Source organism: Oncorhynchus gorbuscha, linkage group LG12 (genome assembly GCF_021184085.1).
Source record: "Oncorhynchus gorbuscha isolate QuinsamMale2020 ecotype Even-year linkage group LG12, OgorEven_v1.0, whole genome shotgun sequence".
Lineage (NCBI taxonomy): Eukaryota > Metazoa > Chordata > Actinopteri > Salmoniformes > Salmonidae > Oncorhynchus > Oncorhynchus gorbuscha.
The window spans coordinates 24957869-24982953 of NC_060184.1; the positions used below are offsets into that span (position 1 = coordinate 24957869).

Sequence of the window (25085 nt, forward strand, 5' to 3'; positions counted from 1 at the left end):
TCCAAATAAAAAGTTAAACAATAAGCATGAAATTGTCAAAATGCAGTTGATTATTCAAGTAAAACCATGGACAAATAAACCATGTATACAGAACAAAATTTGACATTGAAAACATGCATGAAGTGATTAAATTGTGGATTTCCCTAATTCCACCCAATTTGAGCAGAGCTGAGGACAGCTCTTTCTTCCCCTCCAGAGCCCACACTGAGGTTTGACCAAGGAACACATATGTCTATAAAAACAACCAAAACATGTAGCAACAATGCACTGTCTTCATATTTACTATGTTTCTACAATATAGTGCTGAATGAAAGAGGGGAAACAACTAGGGTATTGAAATGGTTCCCACCAGTGATTAAACAGCATGCAGTATCACCTGGAAGGGCAGTATGGCTGGGGCATGTTCTGCCCATTGCTATGGGGATGTTGTGTAGCTATGCACATGTGGAGAAATTGGGTAAGACATGTGTGCCTCAACTGTGTTTGGGATCATTTCAGACACACATGCAGGCTGCAGAAGACATCTGCTCAAATGTGGCTGGTTAAATAACAAATTAAACAGGGGATTGCAGAAAATCTGGATATCTGTTCTGCCACTAGAATCCAGGGTTTGGGCCCCAAACATGAAAATGTAAGATAAATAAACTTTTTTTAAACTTGCGTAAACAGTCTGTGAGAGAGTGCAGAACATTTGCATATATTTTCTACCCTTAGAACACACACCATATCAGTCAAGAAAAAGAGACACATGCATTGAACATACTTGTTGTTTATAAGAGAGATAAGCAACATGGGTTTGACAAGTTGGCTCTGCATGAATCTCACATTTAAGTGCACTACAGTAGGCCTTCATTGATTTGAAATCTGATATATTATGGTACCACAGGACCATCCTCCTTGCTCAACACACCACTGGTGGTCACATCTACCTATTTATAACCTGTGGTGATGACATGCACTATACGTTTGTAAGATGTTTCATGTAGGTTAAAGCACTTTGGTGCATCTACATGTATCCACCATCCACATAGACTGAAGGTCCACACAAACAACATACCTCTCTATTTAGCTCCTATGCCTGCCCTCTGCTGGTGTAATACATGTATTTTACTTGCATATATATATATTTATTTTTTAATTATTTTTAATTATTATTATTTTTAAATCAAACCAGAAGCACCATTAGCTACATCATGACATTATATTATACACCAGTGTGTCCATGCCACTGACCTGTATTTCAAATAGTTGGTGGGCTCAATCTGAGCAGTGTAGGCTGCTGAGGGGAGGACGGCTCATAATAATGGCTGGAACGGAGAAATTAAGGTGCTACTAACCTCCTGTGGCTCAATCACTGTATATATCTATCAGGGGTGGTGGGTTACAAATGCGGAACACACATTTCGGTTGAATACATTCAATTGTGCAACTGACTTTCTCTGGCATCCACTTTCTCTTTTCATTACATATTTTAAAACGCTTTTTCATTTGACAGACGTTCGGTTTGTCCTTCTAGCGCGCCTGTACTTGACCTACGTAAACAATTTTTGAACGAAGGCTGGGCGCGTTTTCTGCAGGTATTGTGATGAAGACATAGCTAGCTACATACTTTTTGGTAAGAAATAATAATGAGTGAATTTATCCCATTATGCTTTAGTTACCTAAAACGATCATAATCGTACGTTTGAGTAAATTAGCATGATCGCTAACTTTGGGTCCCTGCGATAACGTTAGATCATTGACGGTTGTTGAAGTTAGCCTAGCCGAATATGTAACTTACTGTTAAGGCATTAAGGCATTACCGTCTATGAATGGGAAAAAGTTCGTCTAGATCAGTGGCCTAGCCTTAGATAACACGTTAGCTAGCTCAGCTGTGAACAATTATTCTACATCTGTCACATCTCTATTCACAGATCTAGGAAAGAATGGATTCCACTATTGCCAGTGATGTGAATGGATTCAAGACGCCCTGCAAACCAGACAGGGTGAAGAGCCTTCTCTCTGGTAGCACTGCCAGTCCTAGAACTCCCATAACCATCCCTGCCTCCCCTTTCATGAAGAAACTGGGATGTGGAACTGGGGTGAATGTGTATCTCATGAACAGGTTTGTTTTGTTTAACTTCTTCAATGTTACCCATGATTTTGGTGTGCCACGAGTCATGACCATGTTCCCATGTGCTCGTTTTTTTAGAGTTGGTAAACTGAACCTGTCTCCATGGGCTGTCAAAAAGATCAACAACAAATGTGCCTCAAAGCAGGTGGGTGTCTACCAGAGACGACTCTGTGACGAGGCAAATATCCTGAAAGGCCTGCAGCACCCAAACATTGTTGGTAAGAATGAAAATGTTTTATATTTTTTTATATATATTTTTTTTACAGTGTAATGACCTATACTCTACATGAAAAGGGCTACCATACTTGTAGATATTATAAAGATTGTGTTGAACAAATCCCAGTCCATGCAATATTTGGTTCTTGATATCTGTATTAACAGCCATATGATTTGACAGGATTCCGTGCCTTCACCACTGCCAATGATGGCTCTAAGTGCCTGGCCATGGAGTATGGTGGGGAGAAGTCCCTGAATGACCTGATCGAGTGGCGACGAGAGGAGGGCCTGAAGGCTTATCCAGCTGCCACCATTGAGAAAGTGGCCTTGCATGTGGCGCGTGGCCTACAGGTAACCTCATACTCATCTTTTGAACCCAGTTTACACCTGGTATAGGTCCGGAAGGGATGGGTAATTGAGCGTGTATGTACACAGAAAGCTGTAATACCAGGAGTACTGTAAACTGGATAGGCTTTGATGTGTTTATACAGATAGGCTAATTGATATGGATGGCCTTTATTTGTTTCTTGTGCTTTGGGGAAGTCGGCTAATGTAAGCAAATGTAATTGAAGATTGCTTTTATAAATTTTCCCCAACTCAATCCTCCTCTGATGTGAATACAGACATGTGGTGAAGGGTCTTTGAGTTTCTCCTCTATTGGTGTTATTACAAAAACTATTTGAGGTTCACGATTTCAAATGTTCTGTAATCCCCTGCGGGGGTGTTTTTTTTTAAGTGTCACTGCTGAGTGTAGATATCTTTAATTCATAGCCTAGCTATGACCAAATAAACTTTAAAAGCCACCATGAAAATCCCCTTAAATATCAATGTTCCTGTTTTCTCTTTCCCTCTCATTGTTCCCAGATGCTTCATGTTATTCCATCTATTAATGTGAGTCAAACAAATGACTGTACAATTGTTATAGAAGTATAGGAAGGGAACACTGAAATGTATTTCCACTTCCTCCAGTACCTTCACAACGAGAAGAAGCTATTACATGGCGACATGAAGTCTTGCAATGTTGTCATCAAGGGTGACTTTGAGACTGTCAAAATCTGCGATGTGGGAGTCTCCTTGCAGTTGGATGAGAATATGAAAGGTAGATGTCACCATCTGAGCTGAATACATCCAATTAAACACTGGAAAATAGGCATTACTTGGTATTTTGGTCGTTAGGCCTCGTTTCCCCATGTTGTCAGACAATCTGCCTTTTTCACTGTTAGTGTGAACCTGAGAAATGAGTCTGGTGTAAACACTGATTAGACTTTAACAAAGTGCATTCCTACTAGCCTGGTTTAGGACACTGGGAGTAATGCCAAACTTCTGTTGTTCCTGCAAAGTAGCCTGTAGATAATTTTCACAATGTTGCACGCACTCATGTCATGAGCCTAATGGAATGAATGCCAAGGGCTTTCTCATAAACACAGCCTGGGAATTCATGGTAGTGATGCTGTAGGGAGGGGTATAGAGTAACAATGTACAGGTGGTTTGCCATGTAAACAATGCCTGTTTTCATGAGGTCATGGAACCTCCCAATGAAAAGGGCACAATCAATACAAGTTTATGTATTCTTGTATTTCAGAAATGGGCTTTAGGCCTAGGCAAAGTGACTCATTCCGGGTGTCAAGTGAAATGCAATAAGAGTTTAGTTTACCTCAAACCAAATGCAGAAGAGCGAGAACTTTGTTTAATGCACATGAATCATTTTATATAGACTAAAATTGGTAATAGTTTCACCCTTTCATGCAGCTTGCTTGTAAATGCTTTGAGCAATGTGTGATTAATTATAGTCAAGAGATGTTAACACTGGCAAGAAAAATGAAAGGGGATCAAATGTTTACAACACCTCAATTTCTGTTACTTAGGCTTCAAAGCAAATACATTCCTCTTTATTCTTCAATAGTTTCTTAAACATGTTCCCAACTTTAAGATCTTTACATTCTATTTTGGGATTTTCTGAGAACCACAAATACTCACAAATAAACTGTTGGTCAAATGTAAGAACTCGTAATATGCCGAAAATCCCTGGCTTCAATCACTGTATAACGAGTTTAAACCTATTCCTGTTTCTGCCTCTCTCAGTGAGTAACCCCAAAGCAGAGTACGTTGGCACTGAGCCGTGGAAGCCCAAGGAGGCTCTGGAAGAGGGAGGCATGATCACGGACAAGGCAGACATCTTTGCCTACGGACTGACCCTGTGGGAGATGATGACTCTGGCCATGCCTCACTTGGAGATTGAGAACAGTGAGGAGGAGGGTAAGGAGAGTTCTCATACTCTGGCTGTATTTGAATCTAGAGCTCTTTTTAAAAGGCTATTTCCCTTACGTTAACTTGTTTTAGATAATTACTTCATAAGATCTGAGATTTGTCACTGTTTGTCAAACAATATCACTTGCTCAATGATTGCTTAAATATAAAAGTTTATTGTAAAATTACTTCTCTTTTTAGATGTCTCAATGGACGAGGATGACTTTGATGAGGATTCCTACTATGAGAGGTTGGGCACCCGACCGGCGCTGGACTCTGAGAGTCTTGGGGGAGCCTACCAGAGAATGGTGGAGCTCTTCTGGCTCTGCACGGAGGAGAATCCACAGAAACGCCCGTCAGCTGCCCAAATAGTTCAGGTTCTGGAGTCCAACATGCAGGCGGACAACATCATTGTCATAGACTGATCAGTTAGACTAGTCTCATTCAAACCATACTGTAATATTGACTAGTCTTGTTTTCGTATCCAGAAACCTTTCCTGTTTGTCTTGACTTGTATGTATGCAATGTACGGTACTCTTAGGTGAATTGTAGTAAACAAAATGTCTCCGTAAATTGATAAACCATTTAAAGAAGCTGCTTTTCTAAAGACTAATACTTCAGCATTTTAGTAGTGTCATGTGTAGCCATGTGTTCATGTCAAATTGATGTGGGCATACATTGTGCAGCACAATCAAACTGAACATGTAATGTAAAATAGAGGAAGGAATTCTCAGCTGAAGCAGTCAGATTGTTAATGATCATGCAATTAAATTAATATGCTTAGATGCTCATCGTCATTAAGACTAGCCTGACTGAAATGGTATCTTTATCAACTTAACTGTTAAATACACTGAACACATGCAATATGCACAAAGCTTCTCTCAAATTTTGTGCACAAATGTGTTAGGTGAATGAATTCTCAAAGGAAAAATTCTGACAGGTATGGCATATCAAGAAGCTGATTAAATGGCATGATCATTACACAGGTGCACCTTGTGCTGGGGACAAGTTCACTTTAAAAGGTGCAGTTTTGTTGCAACACGTGTCTCAAGTTGAGGGAGTTCACAATAGGCATGTTGACTGTAGGAAAGTCCACCAAATCTGTTTCCGGGGATTCAATTTCGCTACCATAAGTACCGACCTCTATTTCGCTACCATAAGTACCAACTGCAGACCAAATGTAACCACACCAGCCCAAAATCTTTGAATGTTGCGTTTTATATTTTTGCTCAGATATTTAGCTCACTATGCATTTCTGTAAGTAGCAGCAGCACATAACGGTTAGTTCTATTGCTGAAAAACTACTCTACCCAAAATGCACCTGTTTCACTAGAAGACCGCAGCATGACATGTATTTTCCAAGAAATTATGATTCTGAAGTGTGATAAGAGGTAAAGATTTTATTCAAACTATGTAGAAGAGATCAATCACCATCTCTTCAAAGTAAGTTACTACATATTGTCCAGTTTAGCATTCTCTATGAAATGGGCTTTAAAATGTGTGATTAGAAATTATGCATGTATGACCATTTAAAAGTGGTGACGGTAGTGTGATAATGTAAATGTATATTTTCCTACGTTTAACACTCATTAAAGGACCAAAATATGTCAAATGTAATTTCAGCCTTAACCAATGAAATTGTAGACCATAAACGCAGGCGTCTCGCAGTACTTTGTGGCGAACAGTTTGCCATCTGGGGTAGGGTCAGAGAAGGCGATTTCCTCCTTGGTCAGGTGGCCCCCATACATAAAGGAGTTTCTGAAATGACAGAAATACATTAATTAAAATGGGATATGACCTTTCCTGGTTAAATCAGGAATAACTCAGTTTATATCACTGAAACCAATGCACCCTCAAACCAGTAGCTATCCACATTTTCCATTGTTGTGCAGACCACATCCCTTACATTAACAACATCCATTTATCTCAAGTCGTTAGCACTACCCAACCTGTAATAATTCTCTTACCGGACGGTGTCGAGCATCCTTGTGGCGATGCCCTTCCTACGGGCCAGGCTGAACACCCAGATACGGCTGACCCCACAGATGGCCTTCTCTGGGGTGATAGAGCAGCACCAGACCCTGTGGTGCTCCATGAAATCCTCCTTGGTCATGTCCTTAGTCTGCTCTGGCTGCTCCAGCACTCTGAAGCCCTGGAAACAAAGGGCAAGATAGCCCAATCATTCATCAGTCACTCAGCTAGATATCCCTGTAAGATAGCAATCCACTCACCAACTACACCTAGTTAGAAAGTGAGAATAACCAACCAAGTGTGTTTACAAAGACCTGATTGAATCTCCTTGAGTACTCCCCTATTGGTAGTTATCTGTCATATGTGCTCTGCAATGAGGCATCAGATGACCATCCCGTCACTGGCCCTCATGAACAGAGTTGACAGCAGAAATGACTGTGCACTAAAGCTCATGTCTGATTCTATCTGAGCGTATATTAGTTAATTTCTTGATAAATCAAACTTCATCTTTCGCAAGCACGCGACCGGAAATTAACATTATCACAGGCCTTTACGTCACCATAATCGGGTAGAATATTCCTGAACCATTACTGGAAAACCTACCACGTTTGGAGCGTGACATTTGGACAGAGCGCAAAAGTTTAGCAGCACTGGAGAAAATTGATTTTACCTGTCGTATGTGCTCTGCAATGAGGCAGCCGACGACCATCCTGTCACTGTTCACAAACAGATAGGTTTTAGTCTGGCTGGGGCAGCTGAGGGACACTTGTTGGAAGCCCAACTCATTGTCAGCAAGTTGCCTCACATCTTCTGCCTGATAAACATTAAGCATGAACAAGTGGGTTCAGAATTCCATTCACACCAAATGCATAAACACAAACTGATGTGATTGATACAGTTGTGGGAAAAAATATTGGCATCCTTGCACTTTTCTTAAATAATTCACAATTTCTTCTGAAATAAGTTGAAGTTGCAAACTTTAGTTCCCCACACCGCAACATTGCAGAAACAATTTTATTTTTGTAAACTTAAGTTTACAATTTTAAATTGAGAAAATAAAGACAAAATGGCATGGACAAAATTATTGGCACCCCAGCTAGTACATGGTTGCACAGCCTTCGGCCAAGATAGAAGCATTTGTTGGCAGTTGTTCATCAATGAGCTTGCTGGACCATTCTACTAGCAATTTGGCCCACTCTTAAGCAGCAAACTGCTCTAATTCTTCAATGTTTGAGGTTATGCCCTCCACCAACTGCTGTTTTCAGCTCTCACCATAGGTTATAGATATGACAGAACAGTCCAGCGCTTCTTGAACCAATTCTGTGCTTTTGATGTGTGTTTGGGGTTGTTGCCCGGCTGGAAGACCCACAACCTTCAGAAGAGACCGTTTTTGGACGCTGGATTGAACATTGCAATCCAAAACACCTTGATAATCTGCTGACCAGAGGCAGCTAAGCAACCCCACAGCATTATCGAAACCTTCCCCATGTTTGACTGGGAGGATGGTGATCTTTTCTTTGAATGCTTCATTTGGCCGTTGGTAAACATAGGAACACTGACCGAGGCACATCTAAACTTTATTGAACTTCTCAAAAACCCACCTAAACAAGCCTAAATCCTGGGGAAATGTTCTGTGGACCAATTAAACACAATAACAATCAGCGTTTACTGACGACCAAATGAAGCATTCAATGAAAGTAACACCCTCCCTTACAATCAAACAAAGGGGAGGTTTGATAATGCTGTGGGGTTGCTTTGCTGTCTCTGTTACTGGGGGCCATGAATGTGCGCAAGGAGTTTTGTAGACCAATGTTCAACCCAGTGTCCAAAAACGGTCTCCGTTGAAGGTTGTGGGTCTTCCATTTTAGAAGGGAATTATTTAAGAGAAGTGCAAGTACTGTACCTTTCTGACAGCGTATTTTGGATCATCTGGTAGAACCAGAATGATTTTTCCATCCCAGAAATCTGCTACCACTCTCTCTTTCTTCCAGCCCTGGGAACGAGAAGGAAACATTGATTAAGCAGCCGTCAGAAATCAAGAGAGAGGAGTGGTCAGTTACATTCCCCCCCCCCACTAAACCATGGCAGAGGATTTGGCTAAGCATTTGTGGAAAAAATAATGAGCCACTCTAAAAGCAACATCCTTAGGGCAACGTGTACACATCAGTAGGAGGAGGAAACGCCTGGGCGTACGCACCACAAACTTAATACTGTCCAGAAAACGCTTATGGAACTGTGTGTGCTGGAAGTTGTCTTCCAGGCTGTCTGCACTGTAGATCATGCCACATGACCCACACGTGGTGGCACCAAACTGCTTCTGGCCTGCATCCTGTGGTAAACACAGAGCATTAGCAGAGCACACAGATGGCAGGGAGAGAGAGGTAACAGTCATCATCAATATTTCCATCCATTAATCTGTCCATCAAAGGATTTACTTACAATGATGAGTTGATCATCAGCCTCAGCCTGTTTATTCATGTCTCTCTTCTTCCTGGCTCTCCTCTCTTTAGCAGCAGATCGAATGGGGTGACCAAGGAAAGAGGGGGTGCTGCAATTCATTGGAGAGGCCTGAGCTGCTTTCATCTGGGGCCTACAGGGAGAAAATAAACATGATAATAAATGCATATACACTCCTGTATACAGTGTTACAGAGTTAGTACTACTTGACCACGTGCGAGACTGTAAATAATTTCCTCCCTGGAAGGCAGTAAACCATTTTAGCTGAAAATAAACAGAAGTGTTTTTGCCTACCTCTTTGATTCAGATCCAAAGATTGTACACACAGCTGAGGTTTCTACAGAATCGGCTAAGGAGTCTAAAGGGGAGAGAGAAATCATAAATGAAAAAGACATTTGATTTTAAGTAAAAACATATGAATGATAATTGACCAATGACAAAAAAAAAAAACCTTTGACTGGACTGCTGATACAGGTTAATGGGCTAATATCACTGAGATCAAACACTGCATGAGAGCCTGCATCCGTGATAAAGTCCTCCTACAAACAGTGAAAGAACAATATAATAAAATGTAGTATGTATACACTATGCTTTGTTAATTATTTCCCCACAGGATTAACAGACATTGAGAATCAGGCTAAACACGTTTCCAGTGATAAACAGCTCACCTGAGTGTTTATTTCTGGGGATCCTGAACATGTGGGAGACAAAGATATGTTTAACACAATGCTGACATCCTTGGTCATGCCATATTTCTCTGCTATAGCTCTGGGTGACAGGGCCTCAGGTGACTCTGGACTCTTTAGCAAATCCTGGACACTGGGTGGAGACTGCAGCTCTTCCTGCAGTTTCTTCACTACAACAGCACATCGCTTTGGAGATGGAGCTTTTTGTTTTTTCTCTTGTTTTCTCTCTGACGCATGAACCAGAGCATTTGTTTTCTCAAAACTCAAAGCTGGCTTGGTAGATTTCGGGGCAGACTTTTTGGACATGGAGGCTGGCTTTTTTCCTGTGCTGAAAAAGGCAGCCCCAACGAAGATCTTAGGCCTGGGCTTAGACTTTAAACCGCCGAAGGTCAAGGGGATGCCTTTTTTCGGTTCCACTTGCTTTGTGCTGGTGGGTGCTTTAGGCTTTGAGGAATTGATCAGGCTTGATTTGAAGTTGCTGCTTCCCTTTAAGCCAGTCTTCATTCTGTGTACCGGGGCCACTTTCTTGACCTTGTTACTGTTAATCATCCTCTTTTTCTCAGCATCCGTCAGTCCTCCATACGGATCCACAGTGGTCAGCCTTGGCAGTGATTTGGTCTCATTCAGCGTCTTCCTCTCCAGGGGTGTCAGGTACAAAGGTTTGCGTTTACCATAGAAGGACCCTGTAACCACAGCAGGCTGGAATGGAGAGGCTCTCTTCTGAGCAATCTTTAGGGGAGATGGAGCTGGTGATATCTGAGGGGATGGGCAGTTCTCCTTCTCTTGGTGTCTGGCTGACATCTTCTTTAGTGGAGACTGGTGCAGCCGGGGTGACTTTCTTTTCAGGGGAGATCCTCCATCCTTGACAGGTCTTTCGGCTGGGCGACTACAAATGTTGTAGTAGAATAATAAGGATGTTAGTCAATGTTATATGCATGATTGATTGATTTAACACATATGATGGACTAATGCACATCTTGTAACGCACCTGTGCTTCCTTGTAGTACTAGGCATCATGTTTCTAACTTCACTGGAAGAATAAATAGCATCTGTAAATGAACCATGCGTAATCAGTTTGCATAACAACAATAATACATTATAATTGAAATGCAAACATAATGTCATTTAAACACTGAACAGTTATTGTTAAATATCTTGACGCTAAATATTTGTGAAGACAGCAGTCTCTGCCAGCCAGTGTTCAGTGGCTGAGTGAATAATATTTGGAGGGATCATCATGGATTGCCATAACTACCCAGCAACAACACTGGTTACTAAACTAATTTTAGCTATAAGTTTGCTAGATACTCGTTTTTGTGCCTGACAGGATTCTTAATAGTTAGCTAATATAGCGTACAGAGTTGAAGTGCACACAGGGGTGTATTCATTATGCCTGTTTTGCAACAGGAACCGTTTAAGTTTTGCTACGACGGTAGGTCCCTCGCAGTTTCGCTCCGTTTGCGGTTCCGATTGGTTCGGTTACAAAACATAATGAATACACCCTAACAGTAGCTGACTTTCAAAATAAAACGTCATGCCATCTAAACACTTTTGCTAACTGACTTTAATCAAATACATTGTTGTTTCACAAACAAATACCAAGCAGACGTTATCCACAACGTAACAAAGTTAGAAAGTTGTGGAACTTGCCACAACCAGCGTTCTGTTTCCCCGCGGTTCTTTCACAGACTGTTTTGAATAGCGCGCGCCTCTTTGCAAAACAGTTACCCAACATCACTTAAGCGGAAACAGCGACGACTTCCGTGTCAACTTTCAGCACAGTTATCACGAACTCTGTGCTTATCTAGTTATGATGCACATGTATTTTCAGCTTTGAAAAAGTTGCTTCCATTCATGCAGAATGGTGTTTTACTTCACGAGTGCAGGTGAGAAGCTGAGCTTGTCTTTTAGCTGGCTAGCCCGTACATAGTTAGTTAACGTTAGGTAGTTAGCAGATGAGCTAACTAGAGAATCTTCTTGAATCGTTTTGTTAACGAGCAACGTTTGATGTCTTGTGAGAGAGCTTTCATGTCAAATCATCTAAATAGTTTGTTTTTGTTTACATTCAGGCCAGCAGAGGAAACGTTAGTCTGTGCCTTCTCCCTACAGTTTTCAGCCATTAACGTTAGTTTCGCCCAGGACTGGCTCATGTGAACTACAATCCCGACGCTGTTTTAACGTTTAGAAACGTCAATAATCATAGTTTGCAATATGGCATTTGAAACATATGTCCCTTTGATCAGCGAGAAAGACTCCTTCAAATAAAAATAAAAAATACACACTTACTGTAGCAGTTATACACAGATCCATGTCTGGCTGGCCCAATCCCATTTTCCAGCTGCTCCCCAGAGCACATTTGCTCATCACCCCAGGGCTGACATTCTAGAGCAGACCAATAAGGTTTGTGGATACCAGGAGACCCTGAGACGGTTCATACCGCCTCCTCAGGCCCCGGGTCCAAGGCAGACGGATTGTTGCCACCCACCTGCACCCGAACGACGGTGGGGTCCCTCTCCTGCCCCATCGCCTCGTGCTAAGGGTCGACAGCAGGGAGGGGCACATCGTGAGGTGAAGCAACAGCCTGTTTTTCCCACGTGGGTCTTCCCTGATTTTTGCAGAGGTACTGAGTAATTTATCCCTCACCGGGTTCCTATTCCTCCAAGCGGGTCACGACATAAGCTCTCCCAGGGCTTCGTGGCCTTGTTGGCTTGGCTGAGCTTATGGCTTGTCTTTGTGACAGGTGTGATGGTGTCCACCGTCACCGCCATTGGGACGTGCCTGGGGGACCCATGCGCTCTGGGTGCCAGAGGAGAGGCTGGCCCCAGCAGGTCATCTGACACACCCCTCCTCTGCTTCTTCTCCCAGTCTCTTTGGGCTCTGGGATGTCTAGCGTCTCTATGCGCAGCACACGTACCTGGCATCCTAAATGTGGCAGCAGATATGCTCTTGAAGTAGGGCCCACCACCTTGAGACTGGAGCCTACATCCCCAGGTGGTGCAGCATCTGTGGGACAAATTCGGGAGGGCGCAAGTGGACCTGTTTGCCTCCTTGGACAATGCACACTGCCACCTGTGGTACTCCATGCCGGAGCCACCAGGACCTCTGTGCTTGGATGCTCTGGCTCACGATTGGCCAGGGCTGGAGCTTACACATTCCCCCCTTTTCCCCTGATCCAGGCTGTGCTGGACAGGACCAGGATGGCAGAGCATTGTCTGCTGCTGGTGGCCCCATACTGGCCCAGACAACCCTGGTTCAGCCTTCTCCTGTCCCTGTTGTCTGGGACACCTTGGCAACTTCCCTTGAAACCGGACCTGCTGTCTCAGGTCAGGGGAACTCTGTGGCATCCAAGGCCGCACCGCCTCAGTCTGTGGGCTTGGCCACTGGTCCATGTTAGGACTACAGGAGGGTGTAATGAACACCATGCAGAGCGCAAGGGCGCTGGCTACATCTGCTGCATACCAGTTGCTCTGGGCGGTTGTTCTGCTCTTAGTGTACTGGTATTGAGGTTGTGCCCGAGTAATGCTGGGTGCAGTAATGTCCTCCAATATCTGTAGTCTTGCTTCTATGAGGGTTTGGCAGCCTCTACCCTGAGAGGGTATTTGGTCGCTATATCTGCCTGCCATGTGGAGTGGATGGAGAAGCCATAGGGGCGCCATCCCTTGGTCTCCGGGTTTATGAAAGGGGTTCGTCCCGTGCGTCCAGCTAGGACCTGCTCAGTGGCGAGATGGGATCTGGATGTGGTATTGGCAGGTTTGACAAAGCCGCCTTTCGAACAGTTGGAGTCAGCCTCCCTGAAACACCTCTCTATGAAGGTGGTTTTCTTGGTAGCGATTACTTCCATGAAGAGGGTGGGTGAGCTCCATGCTCTTTCAGTAAGTGTTGAGTGCTACCGGATGGACCCTGGGGGGAAGAGTATATATCTCCGCCCCAACCCTCCATTCCTCCCAAAGGTTCTGTCAGACAGACATGTGAACATCTCTTTTTATCCTGTCTGCTTACGACCCCCGCCTCCCCGGCAGTGGCGGGGGGGTCTGGGCCTCCCTCCGGCATGCTGTGCCTTGTGAGGGCACTGGCTGCCTATGGGGAGCGGACACGGTCAGTGAGAACAACAGACCAGCTCTTTGTCTCACTGGATCATGGACACAATTACGACAGCATACTGCCTGGCTGGCAGGCCAGTGCTGGGATCTGTGGTGGCACATTCAACATGAGATGTGGCTGCGTCCTGGGCTCTACTGAGAGGAGTGCCCCTCGCTGATATCTGTGCTGCGGCCAACTGGGCTTCCTCTTGCACCTTTGCAAGATATTGGGTAAATGTGGAACCTCCCTCTCCGGTTGGTTCAGCGGTCCTGGGTTTCGCCTCCCCTTCCGGGGACTGTGCCGGGACCCACCCTTCCACATTGACTGCCCCAGCGTCTCGGTCCCTCTCTGGGACTTTGACTCTGGCTTGCCTAGGTCCTTCTAGCACCGACTAATCTGGTACTGGTATACCAACATATTGGAGTGATCCAATATAGTGAAACATAATGAAGGTTACGTATGTAACCACGGTTATGTGAACTATATGGATCATTCCAATCCTCTACGTGCTAGAGGCGCCTTAGAAATTATGTTGAGAACATGTGTCACGGCCATGGTGTCTATATATAGGGGCGAACCCCAGCCGTGTCTCGGGTGTACACGGAAGTACATCTGTAAATCTTCACCTCGGATGTATCCCTCCGCTGCAGAGTGATATCAATATATTGGAGTGATCCATATAGCTCACATAACCGTGGTTACATACGTAATCTTCGGTGTATATGATCCTCAAAAAACAATGAGGAGATGGGAGAGGCCGGACTTGCAGCGCGTTGAGCGTCACAAATTGAACAAATTTATATTTTAGCTCATGCCCACGCAGATACTCGCTGACGCCGGTGAGCAATGTGGGTGCAATAAGTGAATAACATGTATGTGTACATTTATTTTGCAACGCTCGTACATGAGCGGTGTGGTCAGCATGTTATGCTTCACGGAGCAGAGCTGATGTCAAGGAAGTGAGTTTGTGTTTATATACAGGACCCCCCGCCCGCCCCCACCTACCATCAATCAATCAATCAATCAATCATGTCAATGCGGAGCTATACTGAGCCCACAGCATTGTTTTGGGAGGCGGTGGGCACACAGGACATTGGTACAGGACATTGATACAGAGCTCAATTTGGCCCCTGCGTGCCTCTGGAGGCTCTGCAATTGCGTCACACCCTCCTTACGAAGTCTCCGACCACATTTTCATTTTTCGGATCAAGCATAAATTGGCTCTTACGCTTACTTACAGGTTTTCTGATCACGCTAGATAGCTAATTAGCATATCGCTGCTTGTCTGTTTACCGTAAACAAGCGCAGTAACATGGAGATGTGATCGTGTGGGAAAACTAACACTATCACGGTGTGTATCAATTTAACCTTTTTGTTTTTTCAAAATAATTTCTCACTGATATGAAAGATAAGTTCCTTATGCTTCCAAAACCAAACCACAAGTGACGCGTGTTAATGGTAAGAATAACGCTTCGAACACACCGACTGGGTTTGGCATCACTGCTCATAACATTTTGCGCACCTAAGCAACTATACTGATGCAGGTACCTTTTGCAAATTGTCGCATGCAGTTGGACACATGGAGGAGATAATCATTTTCGCAGTATCCTCAAAACCGTGTCTTTTTGACACAACTGCTGACAGCTACAGGGATATAAACACAAAAACATGCTGCTTGGAGACAAGTGTCCACGATAGTAGGATTGCCATGTCAGTTTAGTAGTGAGCTTGTGCTCGATGTGGCTAGTTAGCGTTAGCTAGCTAGCTAACCTAGCCAATGAGGTGTGTGTGAAAGAAATAGTCAAATTATGCAAGTTACTACCCTTGATAACTTATCCAAATAATAATGTTTGAAAGAGTGTGAGTGTGTATGTTAGATTAATAGAAATGGTAGATACTACTGTACCCTGATAATTTGGTCAGATAACTGTGTGTCTGTGTAGAGTAGGTGACATGTCCATGATAGCTATCTAATAACTATAGTTATGCTAGGTAATGGTTTGGCTTATCACGTTCATGTCTATGTAGAAGAAGACTGTAGGAGGAAGTGGAGAGGACTCAGGGACAGGTATCAGAGAGAGAGAAGGGCAGAGAAAGATAAGAGGTCTGGGTCAGCAGCTTCAGGCCAGCAGCCTTGGCGCTTCTGCCACATTCTTTTCTGGATCCATTTATTGTGCCTCGGGCAACGAGTGGCAATTTTACAGCCAGACCCTCTACTACGTCATCCACAAGTGTTGTCGCCACTGGTGCATCAAGACCCTCAATGTCATCTACAAGGGCGACCATCACCTCCACCGGTGGAGTGAGACCCTCAACATCATCATCCATGAGTATGACCACTACCAGTGCAGCCATGGAAGATGATGAAATGGAGGAAGCACCTCTGGATCTAGCACCACCTGAGATTATTATGAACCTCACGGAAGTGACCACTGAGGACCTCGTTGAACAGGATGTGGCCGTGGAGAGAAACAGAGAAACGAAGAGGAACAACGTCACACCAGGCGTCATCGGAGGTAACAGCCCCCAGATCCACTCAACTCATTTCAGCAGAGGCTCCTCCAAGCCGTCGAGCGGGATGCAGCACAACCTGATGATCACAGGAAGGAGACCCTCTTTGCCATGAGCCTGGTGCAGACACTGAAGAGGCTGCCTCAGCAAAGAAAAGCAGCAGTCAAGGTTAAAATGTATCAGCTGCTTTTCAAAGCCTAGTTCAATGGTATGTTTTTTTCTCTCCACGTCACAGGTAGTGTAATAAATGTGTGCGACAGTGAAGTAAAGTAGGTCATTTTTACAGTATAGTCATGTAGGTTAATTGGTATTTCAGATCAAAGTATTAATATGAGGCAAATGTGTAGCTGTTGTTTCTGGGTTAGAAAATATCCTAAAACAGTTTGCTGTCGAAATATCTGCCTGTCATATTCATCTTTTGATCTGAAATACAAATTCCATGAGTAAACAGCAAGTATTACCAACTTTACCACACTGTTCCTATATTTATGCCACTAAGGACACTATACAAGCAGTATTTAGTTAACATAAATCTCACCTTTTATGGTGTCATTATGTTAAGCTTTGTATGTGTTGTTTTTCTCTTCCCTTCCAGAGATGGAGTCAATTTAACAGACAAGCTCACAGGAAGAGGAAAGGAGTTGCCGGGGCCGACCAGCTCACAGGAAGGACAGGAAGAGGAGTTGTCTGGTTGTTGTTTTGACCTCCCTCATTGTACCTTTCTTTTCACACATGTCATTTGTTTATAAAGTCTTAGGATAGCATTCATTATTAGTGTTACATAGATTTCTGAATTGAAACTCATACAGAGTTTTCACAGATGCTCTTGGTCTCTTACAAGACTAAAGGTCAATATATTTCTTTCATTTAAAACCACTTGAAAACCAGGGTGTTGAAACTTTTTGTGAAGTTATGTTCCATCGACTGGTCCGTGACTTCCAGGGGCCATTTGTTTGTTTAGCTGCGTTATGGCTACATATTATTCCCTTTTTCTCAGAGACCGAGACACACCTCTTCATACCTCAGATCTCCAGTGCCCTGCCCTCTCTCTCTTTATGGCCATGTCTGAAGTTCCCCTACTACAGCTAGGATTTATGAGTAGTCCCTGTATCGGTCTGCAGTTGTGCCAAAAATACATGCTCTTGCTGTTCTCTTACAGATTACAGGCTACACATTCATTTAAAAACATATATTTTTTTTTTACACGCGCACACACACACACCTCTTTCAATAGTTTTATTTTTTAAACGTTTTTACAATACACATACCTGTCATGTTCTTTCCTGTACTTGAATACTTATTAAATTATGTTTTTTCTTAGTCAGTTGTTTCAGTTGTTTATTAATATCTAATTTAGACTTAATCTGCTTATTTCTTCCCTACACCTTTGCAGATCTAAGACAAGATGAAAGTAAAAATGTGTTCTCTTCCGAATTAGTTTTTTTCCCACCTGTATTTTGTCAGACCAGTGAACATGGTGGTAAACTGTACTATTTGTATGGACCCTAGGTTACCTTTTCCCTTTGTTATCATACTATGTCGTATAACCTTAATTAGTGCTCCGGCTCATCTGGTGCACCATGCCAGGTGTGTATAATACTGACTTTAATGGGCGAGTGAAAGGGTTAAGGTGTGGTCTTTACTCCCAAATTTCACTTAAATATAGCTTCCAAATGAAGAGAGACAATGATACATAAAGTAATCTGGGGGAAAAATGCTATTTTATGGACAATGTGTTGCTGGTTCTTAAAAAAACCTTTATGGGGCTCTTAAAAGAGCCGTTTCACTCCACGGCATACTGCCATGGGACTTCATCTGCTGGCGATGAGAAGTAGGTGGTCAGCTTCTCCCTCACCTGGTGTACCTGTCTGGGGGCGTTGTTGGCCCCTGCCCTGGTGACATCAGGAAGGTGACCATTTGGCGTGCCCATCGCCATCCGGAGCAGCTCCTGGAATGACCTCCGCAGGTAGTTGTGGAGAACACATGTGGCCTTCACGCAGGCATAGATATTTGAGGGGCTGAGACCAAGCATTCTCCGGTACATTCTCCACTGGGCTGCCAGAATCCCAAAGGTGCATTCAACAACTAACCTTGCCCTGGACAGTCGTTTGTTAAAGATCCTTACAGGCTTTGGCAATGGCAACAGGCGTCCAGCGTAGGGCCTCATGAGGTTGGGTCTCAAAGGGAAGGCCTCATCGCCGACGAAGACGTGAGGAACAGGTCCCAGGTCTTCAGCCCCAGGGAGTGATGCAGGTGGTGGAATATCCAGGGTGCCATCCTGAAGTGCCTGGCCAGAGGCAGAGTCTCGGAGAGTCCCGCCATCACTTCCCTTGCCGTAAGCACCAACATCGACCACACGGAAACAGTAGATGGCATCTACTACAGCCAAGAGTACAACTGAATATGTACCCTTGTAGTTGTAGAATTGCGAACCTGAGCACGATGGAGCCTGGATTACTACATGTTTCCCTTCAATGGAGCCAAGACAGTTGGGGAAATTCCACCTCTCCAGGAACTCTGCAGCGATGGCCCTCCAGTCTTCCTCCTCGGGGACAGGCATGTATTCACCATCCAGACAGTCCCAAATGGCTTGTGCCACAGAGGGGACAATGCCTGCCACTGTGGACCATCCAACTCAGAAGCTGAATCTTATGGTCCTAGGAGTCCCCTGTTGCCAAGAATCTAAAATATAATGATCAATATTGTGTATAACTTGAATTCCACCCTCATATTATATCTACTCATATAGCTACCTCATTACTGTTTATTATGCTTTACTAATTATATTGTAATACTCATCAACCATCATTAACAATGCCTTGAAACAGTACAATTCAGTCTATGACTATATCAATAAACTGTAGTCCAGGCCAACTATACTCTTAGAAAGAATGGTACTATCTACTTAAAAGGGTTCTATGGCTGTCCCCATAGGAGATCCCTTTTAGGTTCCAGGTAGTACCCCATTTGATTCCAAGTAGAACCCTATTGGGTTCCATGTATTACGTATTATACTTGGAACCAAAAATGGTTATCCTATAGGGAAAGAAGGACTCTTTTGGAACCTTTTTCTCTAAGAGTGTATGTGAGTCCAATAAGAATGTAATGAATGACTGTAACTGTCTTGAACAACAATGGGTCCTGGAGAAGACTAGCCTACCTTCACCAGGGCAGAAGGCACCTTTCTTTTCATTTGGTAACATTGCATAATTAAAAAAGGATTATATGATCGAACTGGCTTCGGTCCCGACGAAAGTAACTTCGGAATTCCTGTCCAAACAGTCGAAGCTCTTGAATTAGACGGTGGAACTCCCCTGCCTGCTTTCGGGAATTTAACCATCTCTGGACCCACACAGACCTGCGCTTTCGGCGGGGCTGGTCCCGGCCCAACAGCGCGATCAAGACCACCTTCCTCAACGTTGGTCTCATTGTTGAAAGAGCCTACTCTGCTATCTTGACTATTTATTATTGCATTTCGCTCCAAAACTGAATTTTGGAGGGAAAATATACTATGGCTATCACAAGTCATGTGTGGATGTAATCGAATAAATAATATACTTGGCAAATAAATAAATTTAAAAATTTGAAGAAATTATGCAATCAAACTGTTTTTATGTCATCCCACATTTTTACTGAATATGTGTGCAAAAAAAAAATCTACATTCATATTTTGCTACTTTCTGTACGTATGCACCACACAGAACGCACTGCAACTGCCTCTGCAACGCAATGCTGGAAGGAAAATGCAGCGTTCCATTGGAAATGAATGTACTTCTGGTGTGTCGAAACCCCAACACAGTCGGTGTGTTCGAACCGTGAGCGTTGGGGCTCTTAACAACACTCCCCTATACAGAAGACTCTTTCGTCCAATGACTCTTGTATGTAATGGTCATGAGCAAGGGCTCTCGATAGATTAGCTAGCTAGGCATTAATGATGAATAATCATCATGTGGACAATGGCAGATTTTTGTCCTATTCTGAGAATGGACTGCTCTGTTACCCACACCCTACTTTTGAGCTAGTAGTGTTGGAGACACATTTACCTATTATTTGTTTGATTTGCCCCAAAGCCTTGTTGATATAGCAAATTTGAGCTATTAACCCTTGCTTGTTGTTTTATTTGAGTTGTTACTCCTCCCTACACTATCTACATGGGGAAAGACAAATATGAACGTAAGTAGCTGATCATTTGAAGTGTTTTTATAGTAACAAACCAAGATTGTTTTAGCAGCATTGTGAGGTAGCAAAGTGGCTACCTAGCCAGCAGATCCAACACATTTTGCTCACAGCTGCACTAGGGTCGGACAGGCTTCCTGTGTAGAACAAGACAGAGGAGCCGGCGCGAGACATGGCTGGGAAAACGTACCTCCATCCAGGGATGAGAAATGTGTTGGTCCATTATCCCCCTCCCCCGAAATTGTCCCATTATCTCAACTGTTACACCAGGAAGATTGAATGACTGCTAGTTTAAGTAAACTGCCGTTTTCGACCTTGCAGTAGCCATAGAACCCGTTATGGAATGGCACGTTGCGTTGAACAATTAAGGAGCTGATTGGCTGGCACTGCAATTCCAAAATGGTTCAGTGACTTCCGCTACCTAGCACGTGGACGAAAAGGGCAGTTTCATGTAAAACTAGCAGTGGCTTAATCTCAGTGAAACAGTTAGGATAATGGGACAATTCGGAGTACAACACATTTCTCATTTCTGGATTGAGGTACTTTTTCCGAGCCAAATTTCACGCTGGCTCTGCGGTGTCTTAAGGCTTCCACATGGTTTGGGTTGGCAAACGTAACAAGTGTGATTGCGTACTCCCTTAAAAGACCTTAGCCAAAACAGTACTATTTTCAAGCGATCTTCAGATGCCGTAGCCAGTATACACTTCCGCAAAATAGTGAGAATTATTGTAAATTAAGAAATCTGCAGTATTTGTCAAGCGATAAAATGTGCATGAAAACAAATATCGTTCAATGACAAACACTTAATTGAAGAATCCCTGATGTTGACCAGTGACCGAGGAAGGGGTGTAGACTTCGGCTCCGAACTTTGTCTTGCCTCAAGAAAGAATGTGTGAACGAACAGCCCAAAAAAACCTTCCGACCTGTTGCGGAAGGGAAGCATGCGGACTACTTTACTTTACACAGGAGGCATGTCCGACCCTAGTTCAGCTTTCATCAAGCGGGTCGGATCTGACTACCCAGCTTACTTTCTGCTGCTTTCTCACTATTAGATGATCTCATCAAATATGGATGGCCTGAAGACATTTGGTGAGAAACTCATATCTATTTCTTCTTGTAACTCAAACCATGAAATACATTATTAGGATTTGACCATTTGATGACCGTTTTTGACCGTTGGTTCTATGTATACATTACTCTATGTAGTGTTGAAGAATATCCACCAGGTGGCCCTAGAGCTAGGCTAATAGTACAGTAGTCCTATATCAGCTAATAGTGCTGTGGTAATATGCATGTCATTGATTATTTTAGTATGGAGGTGTTATTGCTGTTATAATAGTAACTGTATTATTTCCACAGGTTTCATGTGGATGAACTCTCTTCTGCCCATGTGTACCTTAGAATGCCTAAGGGACTGACAATTGAGGATATTCCCAAGGAAGTCTTGATTGACTGTGTACAGCTTGTGAAAAACAACAGCATCCAAGGTAATACATTGAGTGGCCCGGTGAGTTTGATTAGAATAATATAATAGTCATGTACACACTTCCTCCAGGAAACTTTGATATCCTTTTAACTCAGGATGTAAAATGAACAACTTCAATGTTGTCACCATGGGCCAACATAAAGAAAAACGGGACATGGATGTAGGCCAAATAGGTTTCCATCGGCACAAGGTGGTCAGTGATTTCTCTCTTCTGGCAAAATGTATCTGTGTAACTTTCGGATCTATTTGGCTACTTTTATAGGTCTCAGCTTTCATTGTCAATATATTTTTAGTTTCTATTGGTGTTCTATTTGAGTAATATCTATGAAATGATCATTTAGACTATGTCTACTGTTTTGCAGATTAAGATTGTGGCAGTAGAGAGGAAGATGAATGAGATTGTGAACAGGTTGGAGAAAACAAAGGACGAGCGATACCCTGATCTGGCAGCAGAGAAAGAGTCTCGAGATACGGAAGAGAGAAATGAGAAGAAGGCCCAGATACAAGATCTGAAAAAGAAAGATAAAGATGGCATAAAAAAGAAAAGAGAGCTGGATGAGCTCAAGTAAGTTCTCTTATCTCTGTCCAACCCTAGCTACATCACCTCTCTTCATCCGCCATCCCAAAACACTGTGAATAGTCACTTATGTGAATGATAAACTCTCACAGTAATTGTCCATTAATAGCAGTTATTCTTCGCTGATGACGAGTGACAATATGACAACAACTGAGGTGAGCTGATTAACAATCTAAACGGATGTGTAGTCTGCTTCTTTCAGAAATAGACTGGCATATTAATTGGTTATATGACTGTGTTGTAATATGACCATTATGTCTGAAATGTATAATTGTATCTTTTTCAGGATGGAAATGATTCGGATGACTTCATGTAAAAGGACAATATCGGACATACTCCACCACCTGCAAGTAAACATTGTTGGGTTGGGCCCTCACTGTTATACCGGACAGTGCTTTGACATTGTATATAGATCGATACTGTATTTTTGGAACAGTACGTGTGCCAATTTTGCTAAAATTTCAGGACTCTCTGAACAGCCTGGTTTCCCGACGCTTCTTGAATTTCAAAGGATAACATTCCAACAGCATTGATCTCTTGCACTGAACATCCTCTGCTTGACCGACAAGAGGGTAGTAACAACCTCCGATTCCTCAGAAAACTGCTGCCAACGATTTAGTCTTGGGACGGCTATTCCTTACAGGCTCTATGATCCAGTTCGGTATTGTTGCATGTTGACCTAATGATAGGAATTAATATATGATTTCCTGACCAGTATGTCTATGGGTGAAATTAAATGAGTATGTGCATTTTTAATTATAATTTACCTGGCCAATGCTGCAGATGTTGTCCTGGCCAGAGACTGGAACATGTGAATTGTGTCCTCGTGAATCCATGCATAAGGTTTGTCTTGGATGTTTCTTTGAAATCATTGAAAGATTGCTGACATTGTGAATAAATATCACCTTGTTTATCAGCTCAAAGTTAAATTTTAAACAAAAACTGAACTGCCCATAAGGTATGTTAATTGCCCAGTTCATTATTGAGACAATATGTTGACATAGCTTTGCTAATGAAGTGGGATGTGTAATGAATGGTTTGTGCTTGTTGAGAGAATGGGTACCACCAGCTTTCTCCTTCCTGGGTGATCAGAGCTGGGATTGAATTGACACATGCTGGTTTTTCAGTATAAAGCGTGACATCTCTATTTCTCAATGCTGTGTGTGGATGCAGCTGTGGTTGACCTCTGGTCCACATCGCACAGACTGAAACGCATGGAGCAGGTTGAGGGACGAGGGGTGTGTCCGAATTAATTATTCTGGAGGACTTGCATTTCATTTGACATCTGCGTAAACAATTTCACTCCAAACAACCTCTAAAAGCAGAATAAAAGGCCTTTGTTTCAATCTGCATGTGATTTGCTTGCCACTACATGAATAAGACTGGGTTATTCTCAGTGGCAGGATGTCATAGGTAACTATAGGCCCCGGTCTGTGTTTATCAACCAACTGTTGACTATGCTTATGTCACATGCCAGTATTATTTCAAGGACTGGAACATAGTGTACAAATGTCCTGTTTTCCATGAAGGTTGTTTCATGGATGAGGCATTTAGATATTTTTCAAGTTATGAACTGTTGAATAAACGCATGCTGTTGAAGTTATAGCTGACCTGACAGTTGTTTGTGTGTTTAGGATCTTATCACAACAAGCATACGTGGGGCAGCTCATGTTTTAGTTCTGATTAGAAGTAGCCTACATTGTACCGTTCCTGGAGAAACTGACCTACTGTAACGTGTTAGAAGACCCGAGGTAACAGTTACAGTACATTACCACATGGGATCCTGTATGATTGATGAGTGATTATGGTTTGGTTGGTTAATAATGATATGTGGCGCTGACATCGGTAACCCTTTCTCAAGAGATTTACTGCTTGGGTAGCATCAACTTGAGCTGTATGACTGTAAAAAGAAGCCAACACCGTATACTTTTTAAGTATTGTTGCAGTTCAGTTGCTCCTTTGCAAGGGAGTCATTGAGAGTTCAGCCAGAATTCCATATTCTGGTCTCATTTTATTTGTTCTGTTCTATGAGTCAATCCCAGAAGAGGTCCCAGTTATTTCGGTAATGAGATTTACATAGATGTACAACTTTGAAAGAACAAAAATCATGTTACACCCATTGTAACAACATGAAACCTAAAATGTACTTACATTTACCTTTACATTATTTCACATTTTGCGATTCCATTTTCTTTAGGACCACTAGATGGCAGATTGTTGCGTGTTTCAGGTGCATGTCTATAATGGACCAATAGCTGTACTAAATATCCCAGTTATAATCTATCCTCTTTGGTCACGGACATGTTAAGGGGCAGTTAGATGTTTAAAAAAATGCCCCCCATCCCAAATATATATATTTTTTAAAACAAAGACCACCCCTACTGTAAAAATGTGCACACCCTCCCCCCTCCTTGAATTAACTCAAAATAAGGTTTACAACCACATATAACTGTAGCGACCTTGTGTTTATAAACGCGGATATAAACTTTGCCACTTAAGCATGCAGAAGGCTCATTCTCCCTGCCTGTTTCATTTACACTACTATCAGAGCCGGCTGCAGACAAT

General features: G+C 42.9%; 3 protein-coding genes and 1 long non-coding RNA gene across 8 annotated transcripts; 3 read left to right on the top strand and 1 right to left on the bottom strand.

The window, feature by feature from the left end:
• The first annotated feature begins 1532 nt into the window (after positions 1 to 1532).
• LOC123990753 (lymphokine-activated killer T-cell-originated protein kinase homolog) lies at positions 1533 to 6228 on the top strand. The gene is made up of 7 exons (XM_046291584.1): positions 1533 to 1577; positions 1914 to 2104; positions 2192 to 2331; positions 2511 to 2680; positions 3299 to 3428; positions 4412 to 4585; positions 4778 to 6228. The coding sequence occupies exons 2-7, from the start codon at positions 1926 to 1928 to the stop codon at positions 4999 to 5001; spliced, it is 1017 nt and encodes a 338-aa protein (XP_046147540.1). The 5' UTR covers positions 1533 to 1577; positions 1914 to 1925; the 3' UTR covers positions 5002 to 6228.
• On the bottom strand, positions 5957 to 11443 carry LOC123990752 (N-acetyltransferase ESCO2-like). 2 transcript variants are annotated; one of them, XM_046291582.1, is made up of 11 exons: positions 11290 to 11443; positions 10679 to 10739; positions 9673 to 10576; positions 9456 to 9543; positions 9299 to 9362; positions 8987 to 9137; positions 8745 to 8876; positions 8451 to 8540; positions 7218 to 7361; positions 6544 to 6728; positions 5957 to 6334 (listed from the first exon to the last, which is right to left on the bottom strand). In XM_046291582.1, the coding sequence occupies exons 2-11, from the start codon at positions 10705 to 10707 to the stop codon at positions 6202 to 6204; spliced, it is 1920 nt and encodes a 639-aa protein (XP_046147538.1). In that variant the 5' UTR covers positions 10708 to 10739; positions 11290 to 11443; the 3' UTR covers positions 5957 to 6201. The 2 variants fall into 2 exon arrangements, with proteins under 2 accessions (XP_046147538.1, XP_046147539.1); XM_046291583.1 differs by having other exon boundaries at positions 10679 to 10720; positions 11290 to 11423.
• Positions 11395 to 17601, top strand: LOC123990754. The gene is made up of 2 exons (XR_006830710.1): positions 11395 to 16489; positions 16877 to 17601. It is a non-coding gene; the product is annotated as an uncharacterized LOC123990754 (long non-coding RNA).
• A 2475-nt stretch (positions 17602 to 20076) lies between these two features.
• LOC123991620 (coiled-coil domain-containing protein 25-like) lies at positions 20077 to 24130 on the top strand. Of its 4 annotated transcripts, XM_046293247.1 has the most exons (6): positions 20077 to 20454; positions 21510 to 21546; positions 21817 to 21964; positions 22306 to 22508; positions 22630 to 22675; positions 22807 to 22985. In XM_046293247.1, the coding sequence occupies exons 1-6, from the start codon at positions 20433 to 20435 to the stop codon at positions 22834 to 22836; spliced, it is 486 nt and encodes a 161-aa protein (XP_046149203.1). In that variant the 5' UTR covers positions 20077 to 20432; the 3' UTR covers positions 22837 to 22985. The 4 variants fall into 4 exon arrangements, 2 of the variants coding, with proteins under 2 accessions (XP_046149203.1, XP_046149202.1); XM_046293246.1 differs by lacking the exon at positions 22630 to 22675 and having other exon boundaries at positions 22807 to 24130; XR_006830827.1 differs by lacking the exon at positions 20077 to 20454 and having other exon boundaries at positions 20839 to 21546; positions 21859 to 21944; positions 22306 to 22675; positions 22807 to 22903.
• The last annotated feature ends 955 nt before the right edge of the window (positions 24131 to 25085 follow it).

What these genes read in the sequence shown, in the direction of transcription:
- LOC123990753 (XM_046291584.1), top strand. Translation starts at nt 1,926, where the DNA reads ATGGATTCCACTATTGCCAGTGATGTGAATGGATTCAAGACGCCCTGC. An exon ending in GCAGCACCCAAACATTGTTG is followed by an intron (nt 2,332 to 2,510) that starts GTAAGAATGAAA and finishes ATGATTTGACAG; the next exon opens with GATTCCGTGCCTTCACCACT. An exon ending in GTTGGATGAGAATATGAAAG is followed by an intron (nt 3,429 to 4,411) that starts GTAGATGTCACC and finishes TGCCTCTCTCAG; the next exon opens with TGAGTAACCCCAAAGCAGAG.
- LOC123990752 (XM_046291582.1), bottom strand. Translation starts at nt 10,707, where the DNA reads ATGATGCCTAGTACTACAAGGAAGCACAG. An exon ending in TATCAGCAGTCCAGTCAAAG is followed by an intron (nt 9,363 to 9,455) that starts GTTTTTTTTTTT and finishes TCTCCCCTTTAG; the next exon opens with ACTCCTTAGCCGATTCTGTA. An exon ending in CTGATGATCAACTCATCATT is followed by an intron (nt 8,877 to 8,986) that starts GTAAGTAAATCC and finishes TGTTTACCACAG; the next exon opens with GATGCAGGCCAGAAGCAGTT.
- LOC123991620 (XM_046293246.1), top strand. Translation starts at nt 20,433, where the DNA reads ATGGGGAAAGACAAATATGAAC. An exon ending in GGGGAAAGACAAATATGAAC is followed by an intron (nt 20,455 to 21,509) that starts GTAAGTAGCTGA and finishes TCTCACTATTAG; the next exon opens with ATGATCTCATCAAATATGGA. An exon ending in GTAATACATTGAGTGGCCCG is followed by an intron (nt 21,965 to 22,305) that starts GTGAGTTTGATT and finishes ACTGTTTTGCAG; the next exon opens with ATTAAGATTGTGGCAGTAGA.